General features: G+C 43.9%; 1 protein-coding gene across 4 annotated transcripts in view; it reads left to right on the top strand.

Moving 5' to 3' along the window:
• Positions 1 to 13,038, top strand: part of FGFR3 (fibroblast growth factor receptor 3) — a 102,991-nt gene that overhangs the window by 50,643 nt on the left and 39,310 nt on the right. For all 4 annotated transcript variants that reach the window (XM_077280197.1, XM_077280196.1, XM_077280195.1 and 1 more), the window contains exon 5: positions 12,200 to 12,369. In XM_077280197.1, coding sequence (XP_077136312.1) covers positions 12,200 to 12,369 — 170 coding nt within the window. The remainder of the gene's footprint in view (positions 1 to 12,199; positions 12,370 to 13,038) is intronic.

The raw sequence follows: 13,038 nt of genomic DNA, 5'->3' as shown, positions 1-13,038 counted from the left end.
CAAAGAAAACCATTACTGTCATTCTGCGGAGCCGTGTTTGTCTCACGTGGACAGAGTTGGCAGCGTTCCTTGGCGTTGACAGACAATTACTTTCTAAATGTAGCAGTCAAATTGTAAAAAGTTAGCAATGGTTCAGCAGGGACCCACTTTTGGCCTGTCGCTGCTCGTCTGGATCGCTGGGGGGAAAAAATGAGCTGCTCTGCCAAAGCATCTGCTTATTACCATTGGCATTATTAGGGGTTTATTTTCAGATAGATGTAAGCTTGAAGGTGGCCAGAAAACTGCTGATCATTTCAGCTACTGCAGAGAACCGTGTTGTTGTTTTTTTATTTTTAATATACGGTAAATGTTACAAAAAATATATAAAAACTAAAATATATTAAAAAAATAACCACAAATACTTTTTTATATATTTTTTTGTATTTGTGTCTAAATATTTTTTTAATTTAATTGTTGCTTATTTTTATATATTTTTAAGTATAAATGTTATTTTTGATTTTTTATATATTTTTTGTATTTGATAAAATATTTTTAATATAAATGTTACACGTGTGTGTGTGTGTGTATGTATGTGTGTGTATATATATATATATATATATATATATATATGTGTGTGTATATATTTTTTTTCTTTAATGTAAACGTGTAAATGTAATTTTATTTTTATATTTTGTATTTGTGTTTAAATATTTTTTAATATAGATATAGCTTTTTATTAGTGTGTATGTGTGTGTTTATTTGCGTGTGTGTGTGTGTGTGTGTGTGTATAATTTTTTTTTTTTCATCTCTATTAAAGTGCATTCACACACTGATGTTGGCTGGTAGTCATTAATGTATAGGAGGGGAGGAAAAAAACACTCAAAGCCAAATTGTACATTAAATGATTGGCTTTATTCTTTGCACCAAACAGAAGACCCCCAAAAGAAGTGTGTGAAAGAACCTTTAGATATGCAAATTGCCTCTTCGGTGAGGAAGGGGACTAGAACTCTAGCACCACCTATTGGGAGTAGCAATCCTAAAAGACAATATCGAGCCTTTAACGAGCCTTGCCACATGGCTTAGGGTAAAAGCCAAACCAGAATCTGTTTGCGGACACTGTGTTTTGGGGTGAAGTATGAGATCTGATTTGGCTGGGTGATAGGCTTAATACTAGGATCTAAGGGGTAATATTTTTCCTTGTGGAGAGTGACAAGCCAGGCCTGGCTTATCAGAGTGAAGAGACTTATGGCTACTCTTTGAAATTAAATATGCAAATTGCTTCTTCAGAGAGGAAGAGGACTAGAACTCTTGTGCCCGTAGAGAATTAAACGTTCAGACTACACTTGTGCCTCTTTTGCTTTCCCCATCAGAGACTTTTCTGAAGCCCAGAAAATATGATTGGAACGGAACCCAGATGGAGATGTTGGAGATCTTGGGCTCACTTTTCCACATTGAACACAATGGCTCCGTCAAGGTTCCTCGTCCGAATCATGTTTTGTGTTTCAAAAGAAAGCCCCTGACAGAAGCAGAAAAAGAGGCACAAACATAACTGTTCATTTAAAAAGTATAGATTTATAATTTCTTCACTTGTATAGCTTCATGATATTCCACAGCGCTTTACAAATACTATCATCATCACTGTCCCCATTGGGACTCACAATCTAATTTCCTCTATCAGTATGTCTTTGGAATGTGGGAGGAAACCGGAGACCCCGGAGGAAACCCACACAAACACGGGGAGAACATACAAACTCCTTGCAGATGTTGTCCTTGGTGGGATTTGAACCCGGGACGCCAGTACTGCAAAGCAGCCACTGTGTGAACTGATGTCATCATCAATAGTCGCTGCTCCTAAACCTTATTGGTCTGAACTACATTATTTAGTTCTGTGTATATAGTTTCTTCAAAGAAGAGGCAATCTACGGCTAGTCTCTGGTGTTTCAACTCAGCAGGGCAGCACGATGGCTCAGTGGTTAGGACTATGCAGTGAGCAGCATGATGGCTCAGTGGATAGCACTGTATGGTGGATCAGTGGTTAGCACTGTTGTGCTCTGGGGTCCTAAGTTCAAATCCCACCAAGGAGAACAAATGCAAGAAGTTTGTATGCTCTCCCCATGTTTGCTTGGGTTTCCTCCGGGTTCTCTGGTTTCTTCACACTCCAGTGGCATATTGATTTGGGCTCACAATCTAAGTCCCTATGGGGACAGTGCCGATAATGTCTGTAAAGCCCTGCGGAATATGACAGCACTATATAAGTGAGTAAAATAAATAACAAACTGCCCAATCGTTATCTCCTCCGGCATTGTCTCCTGAAATTTGAGTGGCTATATACATGTGGGTTGATGCACAGTTTTTCACTACTTTTTCTATGAATAATTGGTTTTCAAATCCATTTCGGATTACCCCTCCACAAGGGGGCGCTGTTTTATCTAAGACATAGAAACAATAGCAAAAAATTTTAAAAAAATCTGTCAATGATTGGTAGTCGAGCCGTCCTAGTAAAAGAACCACGTTGTCCAGAAGAATTATTGCCCAAGTATTCACATCCCCTAGAGCTTGCAGAGTGTATAATCTGGATGTCACGGTGGTAAAATACTTCCGTACGGTTTGATTTAGGGCTCTCTGGGGCCTCTTCTGCCATAGAGTTCTCAATCTGCTTCTTGGTTTCTAAAGCAATAAGGAAGATGGCAGCTTGCCCAGCTTCACTGTGCACGGGATTTGGACTAACTTTTCCCGGTTCTTATTCATTGAAGCGGTTGCTATCAACTAAACTACACCCATATTCAGATCTGTTGTTACCTGCCCGTGAACCATGCTGGTATTATAGCGGGTATTAAGTTATTACAGATGGGGATCATGGTAACGGTTAGCAAATTATTTAGCTACGAAATGTCTTGGGGGATTTTTTTTTTGTTTTTACATTGCTGGCACCATTCTCTAAAGCGGTATTCTCAAGGCTATCCATTGGATAAGAGGTAACTTCCCAATCATTTTGGGTCCGACTACAAGGACCTTCACAGATCCTGAGAAACAGGGCTTTGAGGATCCCCAGGTTTATGGAGAGGTGGTCAATCATGAGCACTGCCGCTCTGCTCATTCTTTTCGGAGTGCCGAAGACCAGACGAGCGCAGAGATCCCATTAAGAATGAATGGAGCGGCAGTGCACATGATCAACCACCGCTCCATTGCCATGGGGCTTTTCACAGCTCTGGTTCTCAGGGTTAGTGGAGGTCTCAATAGTTGGACACCTAACGATCAGTTGCCCCCTATCGCAAAGATTGAGGATAACTTCTAAAATTTAAGAATACCCTTTTACCCAGAAAATGTTGAACAGAAGTTTCATATTACACAATGATGTCATATATCATAACCAAAATATCTTGTTTTTGAGATTTCGTCTGCCATTTAAGGGGCTTGTCTCCCTTTCTAAATTGGGTAAAATAAGCAACTTTGCAATGTATCTCTTATTTAAAAAAATGCTCCCCATTCTCAAGAACAGATGGATTTGTAATCCTATAGTTCACTGCTCATTGCCAAAAGTTACCAGCTACCTCTGCAGTCTAGGAGAGGTGGCCGATCTCCTAGATGGAGTGTAGCACTTGCAATCGCTGCTGTAAAGCTGGTCGGATCACTGTTCCCAGCCAGCTTCAGTGTCCATCCACTCTTCCGATGCTGCAGATCTCCCAGATCAAACTTCATGCACAGAAGAGGCACGGTCCCACCGGTTGCAGTATACCTTTCTAACTGAGCTCCAGCAGGTTCCAGTGCCTAACTGAAATATTCAACTCCGGGCACAGTTCTCTGCAGTTCCAACACACACAAACTGCTCAGATCTCCTAGCTGACCCATGCAGAGAGAGACCCTGGCTTGTCTTTCTCCCTGCTACAGCTCACATTTTGGCTGAGCATTCGCCAGCATTACACTCTACTTTGCTTCACTCAGCAGATTGACAAAGTCCTTGGTTTTCAGTTAAAGTTAACCAAGTGCCTCTAAACAAGGCGTCCAGTGCTATGATTTAACCCAGTCCTACCTGGCGTTGCTACATAGATCATAGCATTAGATTGGCAGTCTTGCATTGCCTGCTCCCAGAACTACATATGACCATTGCCATCCTTGGTAGACTGGTCAGTTTTGGCAATCCATTGTCATCATCCTTTACCCAGTGTCAGACTATCTTATTAGAGTCTGTTATGACCCCAATGGCGAGGGTCTCAGAGGAACGTGGAAGTCTGCAGAATACAAAAATCCAGCTCATAGGGCAGTGGTAACTGGGTTGACCATATATCTACTCCTAACGCCAACACTAGAAGTAGCCGGGGATCATTCCTACGTTGATTCTAGATGACACGCGCCAGCCGGAGAATCTAGCTACCCCTAGTAGAGGAAAACAAAGACCTTTCTTGCCTCCAGAGAAGGGGACCCCAAAGCTGGATAGAAGCCCCCCACAAATAATGACGGTGAGGTAAGAGGAAATTACAAACACAGAAATGAACCAGGTTTAGCACAGAGAGGCCCGCTTACTGATAGCAGAATAAAGAAAGGTAACTTATATGGTCAACAAAAACCCTATCAAAATCCACACTGGAAATTCAAGAACCCCCGAACCGTCTAACGGTCCGGGGGGAGAACACCAGCCCCCCTAGAGCTTCCAGCAAAGGTCAGGATATAGTTTTGGAACAAGCTGGACAAAAATACAAAACCAAAACAAATAGCAAAAAGCAAAAGGCAGACTTAGCTGATATAACTGGAACCAGGATCAGTAGACAAGAGCACAGCAGACTAGCTCTGATAACTACGTTGCCAGGCATTGAACTGAAGGTCCAGGGAGCTTATATAGCAACACCCCTAACTAACGACCCAGGTGCGGATAAAAGGAATGACAGAAAAACCAGAGTCAAAAAACTAGTAACCACTAGAGGGAGCAAAAAGCAAATTCACAACAGTACCCCCCCCTTAGTGAGGGGTCACCGAACCCTCACCACGACCACCAGGGCGATCAGGATGAGCGGCATGAAAGGCACGAACTAAATCGGCCGCATGAACATCAGAGGCGACCACCCAGGAATTATCCTCCTGACCATAGCCCTTCCACTTGACCAGGTACTGAAGCCTCCGCCTGGAGAGGCGAGAATCCAAGATCTTCTCCACCACGTACTCCAACTCGCCCTCAACCAACACCGGAGCAGGAGGCTCAGCAGAAGGAACTACAGGCACAATGTACCGCCGCAACAAGGACCTATGAAATACATTGTGAATAGCAAACGACACAGGAAGATCCAGACGAAAAGATACAGGATTAAGGATTTCCAATATCTTGTAAGGCCCAATAAAACGAGGTTTAAATTTGGGAGAGGAGACCTTCATAGGAACAAAGCGGGAAGAAAGCCATACCAAATCCCCAACGCGTAGTCGGGGACCCACACCGCGGCGGCGGTTGGCAAAGCGCTGAGCCTTCTCCTGTGACAACTTCAAGTTGTCCACCACATGATTCCAGATCTGCTGCAACCTATCCACCACAGAATCCACCCCAGGACAGTCAGAAGGCTCCACATGACCCGAAGAAAAGCGAGGATGGAAACCAGAGTTGCAGAAAAAAGGTGAAACCAAGGTGGCGGAACTAGCCCGATTATTAAGGGCAAACTCAGCCAACGGCAAGAATGTCACCCAATCGTCCTGATCAGCAGAGACAAAACACCTCAAATAAGCCTCCAAAGTCTGATTGGTTCGCTCCGTCTGTCCATTAGTCTGAGGATGGAAAGCAGACGAAAACGACAAATCAATGCCCATCCTACTACAAAAGGATCGCCAGAACCTGGAAACGAACTGGGATCCTCTGTCAGACACAATATTCTCAGGGATGCCGTGCAAACGAACCACGTTCTGGAAAAACACAGGAACCAGATCGGAAGAGGAAGGCAGCTTAGGCAAAGGAACCAAATGGACCATCTTGGAGAAGCGATCACATATCACCCAGATAACGGACATGCCCTGAGATAGCGGAAGATCAGAAATGAAATCCATGGAGATATGTGTCCAAGGTCTCTTCGGGACAGGCAAGGGCAAGAGCAAACCGCTGGCACGAGAACAGCAAGGCTTAGCTCGAGCACAAGTCCCACAGGACTGCACAAATGACCGCACATCCCTTGACAAGGAAGGCCACCAAAAGGACCTGGCCACCAGATCTCTGGTGCCAAAAATTCCCGGGTGACCTGCCAACACCGAGGAATGAACCTCGGAAATGACTCTGCTGGTCCACTTATCCGGGACAAACAGTCTGTCAGGTGGACAAGACTCAGGCCTATCAGCCTGAAATCTCTGCAACACACGTCGCAGATCCGGAGAAATAGCTGACAAGATAACTCCATCCTTAAGAATACCAACAGGATCCGCGACTCCAGGAGCATCAGGCACAAAGCTCCTAGAAAGAGCATCGGCCTTCACATTCTTTGAACCTGGTAAATAAGAGACAACAAAATCAAAGCGGGAGAAAAACAATGACCAGCGGGCCTGTCTCGGATTAAGGCGTTTAGCAGACTCGAGATACATCAGATTTTTGTGATCAGTCAAGACCACCACACGATGCTTAGCACCCTCGAGCCAATGACGCCACTCCTCAAATGCCCATTTCATGGCCAACAACTCCCGATTGCCCACATCATAATTTCGCTCGGCAGGCGAAAACTTCCTAGAGAAAAAGGCACAAGGTTTCATAACAGAGCAACCAGGGCCTCTCTGCGACAAAACGGCCCCTGCCCCAATCTCCGAAGCATCCACCTCAACCTGAAAGGGAAGTGAGACGTCAGGCTGGCACAAAACAGGCGCCGAAGTAAACCGGCGTTTCAACTCCTGGAAAGCCTCCACGGCAGCAGGAGCCCAGTTAGCTACATCGGAGCCCTTCTTGGTCATATCCGTCAAAGGTTTCACAATGCTAGAAAAACTAGCGATAAAACGACGGTAGAAGTTAGCGAAGCCCAAGAACTTCTGAAGACTCTTAACTGACGAGGGCTGAGTCCAATCAAGAATAGCTCTGACCTTGACTGGGTCCATCTCCACAGCAGAAGGGGAAAAAATGAACCCCAAAAAGGGAACCTTCTGTACACCAAAGAGACACTTTGAGCCCTTGACAAACAAAGAATTTTCACGCAAAATTTTAAAGACCAACCTGACCTGCTCCACATGCGAATCCCAATTATCAGAAAAAACCAAAATATCATCCAGATAAACAATCAAAAATTTATCCAGATACTTCCGGAAAATGTCATGCATAAAGGACTGAAAAACTGAAGGCGCATTGGAGAGACCAAAAGGCATCACCAAGTACTCAAAATGACCTTCGGGCGTATTGAATGCGGTTTTCCATTCATCACCTTGCTTAATGCGCACAAGGTTGTACGCACCACGAAGGTCTATCTTGGTGAACCACTTGGCACCCTTAATCCGGGCAAACAAGTCAGACAACAGCGGTAAAGGATACTGAAATTTGACAGTGATCTTATTTAAAAGCCGATAATCAATACAAGGTCTCAAAGATCCGTCCTTTTTTGCCACAAAAAAGAATCCCGCACCAAGAGGGGAAGAAGACGGACGAATATGTCCTTTCTCCAGAGACTCCTTGATATATGACCGCATAGCGGTATGTTCAGGTACCGACAGATTAAACAGTCTTCCCTTAGGAAATTTACTGCCTGGGATCAAATCTATAGCACAGTCACAGTCCCTATGAGGAGGCAGTGCACTGGACTCAGACTCACTGAAGACGTCCTGATAATCAGACAAATACTCCGGAACTTCCGAAGGCGTAGAAGAAGCAATAGACACAGGCAGGGAATCCCCATGAATACCACGACAGCCCCAACTTGAGACTGACATAGCCTTCCAGTCCAGGACTGGATTATGGGTCTGTAACCATGGCAGCCCTAAAACAACCAAATCATGCATTTTATGTAAAACCAGGAAACGTATCACCTCGCGGTGTTCAGGAGTCATGCACATGGTAACCTGTGTCCAATACTGCGGTTTATTTGCAGCCAATGGTGTAGCATCAATACCCCTAAGAGGAATAGGATTTTCTAATGGTTCAAGAGTAAAACCACAGCGCTTAGCAAATGAGAGATCCATGAGACTCAGGGCAGCACCTGAATCTACAAACGCCATGACAGGATAAGATGACAGTGAGCAAATCAAAGTTACAGACAGAATAAATTTAGGTTGCAAATTACCAACGGTGACAGGACTAACAACCTTAGCTATACGTTTAGAGCATGCTGAGATAACATGTGAAGAATCACCACAGTAGTAGCACAAGCCATTCCGGCGTCTATGAATTTTCCGCTCATTTCTAGTCAGGATTCTATCACATTGCATTAAATCAGGTGTCTGTTCAGACAACACCATGAGGGAATTTGCGGTCTTTCTATCACATTGCACCGAATTAGGTGTCTGTTCAGACAACACCATGAGGGAATTTGCGGTTTTGCGCTCCCGCAACCGCCGGTCAATTTGAATAGCCAGTGCCATAGTATCGTTCAGACCTGTGGGAATGGGAAAACCCACCATAACATTCTTAATGGCTTCAGAAAGGCCATTTCTAAAATTAGCGGCCAGTGCACACTCGTTCCAATGTGTCAGCACGGACCATTTCCGAAATTTTTGGCAATACACTTCAGCCTCGTCCTGCCCCTGAGACATAGACAGCAAGGCCTTTTCTGCCTGAATCTCAAGATTGGGTTCCTCATAAAGTAAACCGAGCGCCAGAAAAAACGCATCAAGATCAGCCAATGCCGGATCTCCTGGCGCCAGCGAAAAAGCCCAATCCTGAGGGTCGCCCCGTAAGAACGAAATAACAATTTTTACTTGCTGAGCAGAATCTCCAGATGAACAGGGTCTCAGGGACAAAAACAATTTACAATTATTCACGAAATTCCTAAACTTAAACCTGTCTCCGGAAAACAGTTCAGGAATCGGTATTTTAGGTTCTGACCTAGGATTTCTGATAACATAGTCTTGTATGCCCTGCACACGAGTAGCCAGCTGGTCCACACTTGTAATCAAGGTCTGGACATTCATGTCTGCAGCAAGCATAGCCACTCTGAGGTAAAGGGGAAGAAGAAAAAAAAAAAAAACTCTGAATCTTCTTTCTTATAATCCTTCTTCTGCAATGCATTAAACATTTAATACTGGCCTGGCAAACTGTTATGACCCCAATGGCGAGGGTCTCAGAGGAACGTGGAAGTCTGCAGAATACAAAAATCCAGCTCATAGGGCAGTGGTAACTGGGTTGACCATATATCTACTCCTAACGCCAACACTAGAAGTAGCCGGGGATCATTCCTACGTTGATTCTAGATGACACGCGCCAGCCGGAGAATCTAGCTACCCCTAGTAGAGGAAAACAAAGACCTTTCTTGCCTCCAGAGAAGGGGACCCCAAAGCTGGATAGAAGCCCCCCACAAATAATGACGGTGAGGTAAGAGGAAATGACAAACACAGAAATGAACCAGGTTTAGCACAGAGAGGCCCGCTTACTGATAGCAGAATAAAGAAAGGTAACTTATATGGTCAACAAAAACCCTATCAAAATCCACACTGGAAATTCAAGAACCCCCGAACCGTCTAACGGTCCGGGGGGAGAACACCAGCCCCCCTAGAGCTTCCAGCAAAGGTCAGGATATAGTTTTGGAACAAGCTGGACAAAAATACAAAACCAAAACAAATAGCAAAAAGCAAAAGGCAGACTTAGCTGATATAACTGGAACCAGGATCAGTAGACAAGAGCACAGCAGACTAGCTCTGATAACTACGTTGCCAGGCATTGAACTGAAGGTCCAGGGAGCTTATATAGCAACACCCCTAACTAACGACCCAGGTGCGGATAAAAGGAATGACAGAAAAACCAGAGTCAAAAAACTAGTAACCACTAGAGGGAGCAAAAAGCAAATTCACAACAGAGTCACAAAGATTATTCTGGTGAACCCACAGTCTGATCACATTGAGCCCTAAAGGATCAGTAGATTTCAACAGCATTTGGAGTTGATTTAAAGCCAATCACTTACAGCTCAGGACCGTCCCTAAGAAACCTTTCTCTTTATGTGGGCTTGGGATGCCCTAGTCTACCATATCAGTCTCCCATTTCAGGTGTGACTTCTGAGTAACCGGCATGCACTAAGCCGAATTTTCTGCCCCCTCTCCTGGCCCTATGCTTGGATGTTCCTGGATGATTGTGTCGTAGGTTTAAGTAAATATTACGTATTGTTCTTGCGAAACTCCAATATTTATCATCTTGCATGCTATCGATCTGAAAATTGAACTGCCTTGTGCCAATATTGTCCTTAGGCGTTGACTTTGTCAGTGCTGCACTGTAAATAAAAACGAATGATAATCTGAATGTGTTGTGTCACTTCTCCGCTGTAGTCCAAGTGCATACATACTACAGGTGAGACTATGCTTGGAAGGTCAATATTGGTACCATTTGCATATGCTCTGCTTCATTCTACAAATACTTTGGCATTTCTTTTTTTGATACACTTACTCTTGAATTTTTTATTGCTGTGGGACAGTGCAACATTAGACATTACTGTTTTTAGATCAGTGGTCCTCAACATTTTCTGAGGCCTCATGCAGAAGTCCTTGCAAATCGGTCCAAGCGCAGACCAAAATTCATGGACTGACCACGGCTCTCCTGACCCGAATGTCCGCTTCATATATGTCTATGTGGTTGTGATACTCAGGTCGGGAGAGCCACGGTCAGTCCAAGCATTGCAGTTCATGCTTGGACCGATTTTGCATGGACATTTACTTGAGCGATTACCAGGAGATAAACATTTATCTCACACGTTCTGTGCCCCTCCACCCACAGTAGAAACAATACCTAGTCTGAGGACATCCAAATCTTTCCCATCATCCTGATCTGCTCTGCTGTGCCGGGCTCCTCAGAAAAATTAACATCTGGAGACCTGTTCTTCATGGCTGTTTGCTAGACCTGGTGCAACAAGTTGTCCAACAGTTGAACGCTAAATCTCATATGCCCGTGAGCCTCATGTGGCTACTGAGCCACAGGTTGGGGACCTCTGATTTAGGTGATGGTCTCTCTTTGTTTATTTTAATGCCATATCAAAGCTTCACCCTTTAAAAAGTAGCTCGAGGGTGGTGTCACAGAGACATAGCAGCATACATGCCAAGATCTCCATTTAGTGGACAACTTTGTGCCAATAGTTCAGCTTTATTACTTGTAGAGTATCATTGAATGTTGTGGAAGTTGAGCAAAAAAAATTTGCTCTGCCCTAGTTTGGCGTTCAGTCCGGTCCTCCATGGCAGCCAGATCAGGGCTTTCTCTACTTCTGTGCCCAGCATCCTGGGCACCTCTTACACTTGTTAGACCCTTCGGCGTCAAGATGTAATGGAGCCTAATAAATGCAAGAGCTGCCAGGGGTCCTGAGTGTAGACCTGAAGGCTGCCTTGGAGGACTGGATGCTGAACCAAGGAAGCGCAATCTTATTTTTTTTATCTCAACTCTTGTCATCTTTCCAGTTGACGGAGTCCCTTAAAGCATATTCACCGGACATCCTGACCATTGCCACTATATGTGGGGGCAGCTACCGGCGTCCACATACTTGTGGGGATAAAGTGACAGTGAGCTCTATCCATTCAATGATGTGAATGGAATCAGCCAAACTCCTTTTTAAAAGGGTTTTCTAGGATTAGAAAGATCATGATTGCTTAAGGACCCAGGATGGGGACATTATTACAGGAAGGTGCCAAGACTGGGGACAGTATTACATGGTGGGTGAGCATGTGGCATTTATGGAATCTAGAATTCTATGAAAGCCCATACATCTGACCGACATGGATGTGGGTGCACAGGTCAAAATTTTGCACTGGGGCCCCTCTGACTCTAGTTACTCCACTCGTTGCTTTCTTACAGCCATGGTGCCTCACCGGTCCATGGGTTGTCTGGTATTACAGCCTAGTTTATTACAATGATGAATTCTGGCGCTGTTTTTTGAAGATCGCAGCCATGTTCTTTCTTCCCATGTCCTTAAATTACAAGAATTGCCAAGTCATTTGTACTTTCTGCATCAGAAACTTAGTACCAAGTAAGGTATAAGAATATGTCTTAAGTAGGTGAAACATCTGACCTTTTTTCCCTCAATTTTTTTATTTTAAAACCAAAAATAAAAAAATGATATATTTTAAAATAATATTAATGTGTTTTGCAATGCAGAACCTCCATATTGGACCCAGCCAGATAAAATGGAAAAGAAGCTTTTTGCAGTACCAGCTGCTAGCACTGTCCGATTCCGATGCGCTGCCGCTGGCAAACCCCATCCCACCATCTACTGGCTAAAAAATGGTAAAGAATTCAGAGGGGAACATCGCATCGGAGGAATCAAGGTAAATTTTGTCTGCAGATTGCTTCATTGCTGCTAAGCACCATAATTTTCTCATTTTCATAATTTGCATATGGAATAATTTCATCATGTTGCAATATGCAAATACCATGTTCATATTGATATCACAGTAATGCCTGCTTCCAGGTGGCTTTTTCAATTTTCTCATGACATAACAGGGGGGGGGGCTTTGTAATTCGCTTTACAAAAACCTATAAAGAGATAGGGCCTTCAAAAACTTCTCCAAACTTCTCCAAGCTCTATTTTTGGATAGTTCCTGCAGAGACCCTAATTTATGCTCTTTACTAGAAGATTTTCCCATTTTTATACCAAATCTATTTCTACATTGCACATGTTGTCCTTCCACCTTATGGACAATTTATATGGAAGGTCAAGTAGGGTAGCATCCAACTCATCTTCTGACTATCAGAAGCTAAGCTGTGATATAGGGTGCTGGTTTTGGCCCGATACAATGACTGTTTTAGGACGTAGATAGCAAATGCTTGATAATACTACTGTGATGTACCTGATCTTTCCAATGTCTCCTATAAGTTGTTGGCCAATAGTGTGTTGTCTATCATCTGCCAATCTATGAACTCCAATGACTCAATTGGTAGTTCGGTCACTAGATGACTAATAAACAAGTCGGAAAGGCATTTATTAAAGAGGTTTT

Source organism: Ranitomeya variabilis, chromosome 1, assembly GCF_051348905.1.
Source record: "Ranitomeya variabilis isolate aRanVar5 chromosome 1, aRanVar5.hap1, whole genome shotgun sequence".
NCBI classification, from domain to species: domain Eukaryota; kingdom Metazoa; phylum Chordata; class Amphibia; order Anura; family Dendrobatidae; genus Ranitomeya; species Ranitomeya variabilis.
Note: the sequence above shows the minus strand (reverse complement) of the source record. Positions and strands in the feature narration are given on the sequence as shown.